Source organism: Gekko japonicus, unplaced genomic scaffold (assembly GCF_001447785.1).
Source record: "Gekko japonicus isolate JY-2015 unplaced genomic scaffold, Gekko_japonicus_V1.1 scaffold454, whole genome shotgun sequence".
Classification (NCBI taxonomy): Eukaryota; Metazoa; Chordata; class Lepidosauria; order Squamata; family Gekkonidae; genus Gekko; species Gekko japonicus.
In genome coordinates, this window is record NW_015173687.1 from 658,132 (window position 1) to 660,466 (window position 2,335).

The 2,335-nt window shown below is 51.3% G+C and overlaps 1 protein-coding gene across 1 annotated transcript in view; it reads right to left on the minus strand.

Annotated features, from left to right (window-relative positions):
* Positions 1-2,335, minus strand: part of LRSAM1 (leucine rich repeat and sterile alpha motif containing 1) — a 42,458-nt gene that overhangs the window by 3,148 nt on the left and 36,975 nt on the right. Inside the window, exons 20-23 of the mRNA XM_015423099.1 lie at positions 1,310-1,408; positions 977-1,108; positions 647-728; positions 7-41 (exon numbers count right to left, since the gene is read on the minus strand). Coding sequence (XP_015278585.1) covers positions 7-41; positions 647-728; positions 977-1,108; positions 1,310-1,408 — 348 coding nt within the window. The remainder of the gene's footprint in view (positions 1-6; positions 42-646; positions 729-976; positions 1,109-1,309; positions 1,409-2,335) is intronic.

Here is a 2,335-nt window from a genome sequence, read left to right on the forward strand (position 1 = left end):
TGGAGCAGAAGGGATTGCCTCCTCGTCGGACTTCAAGAGCTCTGCGAGCAAAGGAAAGAAAGACTGAGAGCAAGTGGCAGGAGGAGATCAACAGCCTCAAATAAGAAATGGGGGGGGGAAGAGATGGCATTTGGGCTGAGCCCCACACTTATGCCTGCAATAGGCACTCATCCCTGCAAGGCAGAGAAATAAGTCAATTGGCATATTTTTGTTCCATTTTCATAAGCATGTGGCTGACTGGTCTACTTTGCTGTCAATATACCCTGCTTACATTACCTTATAGGGATTTAGCACACAGCTGCCTACAGAGTGGCTCAGATCTGCATAATACTTGGATGGGCTGAGGCTCAACGGCTTGTCTAAGGCCACTTAGTGAGTGAGGTTGAACCAGGCCTCTTATCTCACCGATCATGCTCTTCATTACTGAGTCAGGTCATGTGCCTGTAAAAGGTCTCACTCAGCCCTCCTCACCTGAGATCCTTTAGCAAGAGTTGCCAGGGACTGGAGCTGGGATTTCAGGTATGTGCCCAGCCACTGAGATATGGTCCCCTCTGTCTCCTTCAGAGGAAGTGAGACAGCTTTCCAGGAGCATTCAGGTAACTTCATCTGCCAAAGACTCCTGACAGGGGGAAAGAAGTAACATTACCTGGTATGGTTTTAGCCACGGCATGTATTTCCTGGGCCCTTCGGATGATGGAGAGTTGCAGCCCAGTTTCCGTTATTCCAATCTGAAAGTGGAGGAGTTTGTTTAGCTCTTTCACAGCAAACAGTGTGCCAGGGATTCTCTGAATGTCCCGACTCTCCCCAAGAAAAGATATTTCCATCTCGCTCAGTGCTTGTTCTCCAAAGGGCAACATCATGCTGAATTAGCAAAGCACTTGGTTTGCATGGGTGCAGATTTATTTATTTAGAAGACTTCTATCCTATTAGATCTGAAGTGGAGCTAGTGGGCAGGAGAGTATTGTCCACCTTGTACCTTGGCCAGGTCACTGGGGGCCATGGAGCAGAGCGTTCCCAGCGATATCCGGTGATGAGCGAAGATGGGCAAGTACTGCTCAGCCGACAGGTCAGTCAGCAGCTTCACTAGCTGCTTCTCCAAGCCCTCCTCCTGTGAAAAACACAGTAGATGAAAAAACATCATCAGCTTGCCTCTTGACAGTACGCCAAGCCTTGGGCAACCTGGAACATGCCGCAGGGAAGAACGATCCCAGAGAGAGCCTGGTAACCCAGCAGCGCAATGGTGCGGCTTCCCGGCTTTCTTTGGGGCTCTCCTGGCATCTGCTTGGGCTGTGCCTCAACCGCAAGTCACCTGCAGCCGGAGAGAGAGGGGCTTCTGGTTCAGAAGGCGCTGGTACTGGATCAGCCAGTAGTTCTCCTGCTTGGTTTCACTCTTGGCCTCCAGCTCCCGCTGCAAAGAAGAAAGGCACTTTCTTACTTCAAGAGAATCAGTCAATGATGAGCGAGCTCATAAGTGTCTCTGGACTGGCCCAGGTGTTGCAGAGATGCACACTGAGATCATCCATTCTCCTTCTGACGGTACAATTCAGAGGTCACACACAGAGGGTACTAGGCCCGGCCTGGTCAGTGATGTCTGAAGGAGGCATCTCCCATGGTTTCTAGCCACCCACCAGACTCCAGCACCTGCTGACACCCCAGGGTGCTCCCCCAGTCCTGGCCAACAAGATAAAAAATAGCTGAATGGTGGAGAGACTGGCTAAGAGACTGAACTGGGAAGTCCTCCATTTCAGTGTTGCCTCTGGCATGAACTTGACCGTGGCTCTTCGGCAAGCCGCTCTCCCCCTGCAATACGTAGATGGCAACACTCCCCCTACTTTGCAAAGTTCTTGTAAGAATTATACATATATGTGAATTCCTTTGAATCTGACGGAGCTATCCGAATGAATTATTTACTAACTAGCAGTAAAGCCCGTTGTGAAAGCAATACAACGGGATCTAGAAAGAGGCTCTAGGGCAGTGCTCTGGCTTTGGGCAAACAGTGTCAATTTGCTGTGGTGACCTCAGCAGGGTATAATGACAGAGTCCACTGTTTTCTCCAGAGGAACTGATCTCTGCTACCTGAGGAGCAGTTGTAATTTTGAGTGATCTGTAGCCCTCACCTGAAGATTGGCAACAATTGTTACCCAGGACGAAATGGCTGGTTTAGAGGGTGGAGTCTATGGCATTCTACCTGTCTGAGGTCCCACCCCTCTGCAAACCCCACCCTCTCCAGGCTCCAGGAGGCAGAAGCCTCCTGTCGCCCACTCCCTTCCCCTCCCCCGACTCCTGGGCCGGCAACTGGAGGCCGGGTCCCTTCCCCCCCACTCACTCCAGGGAC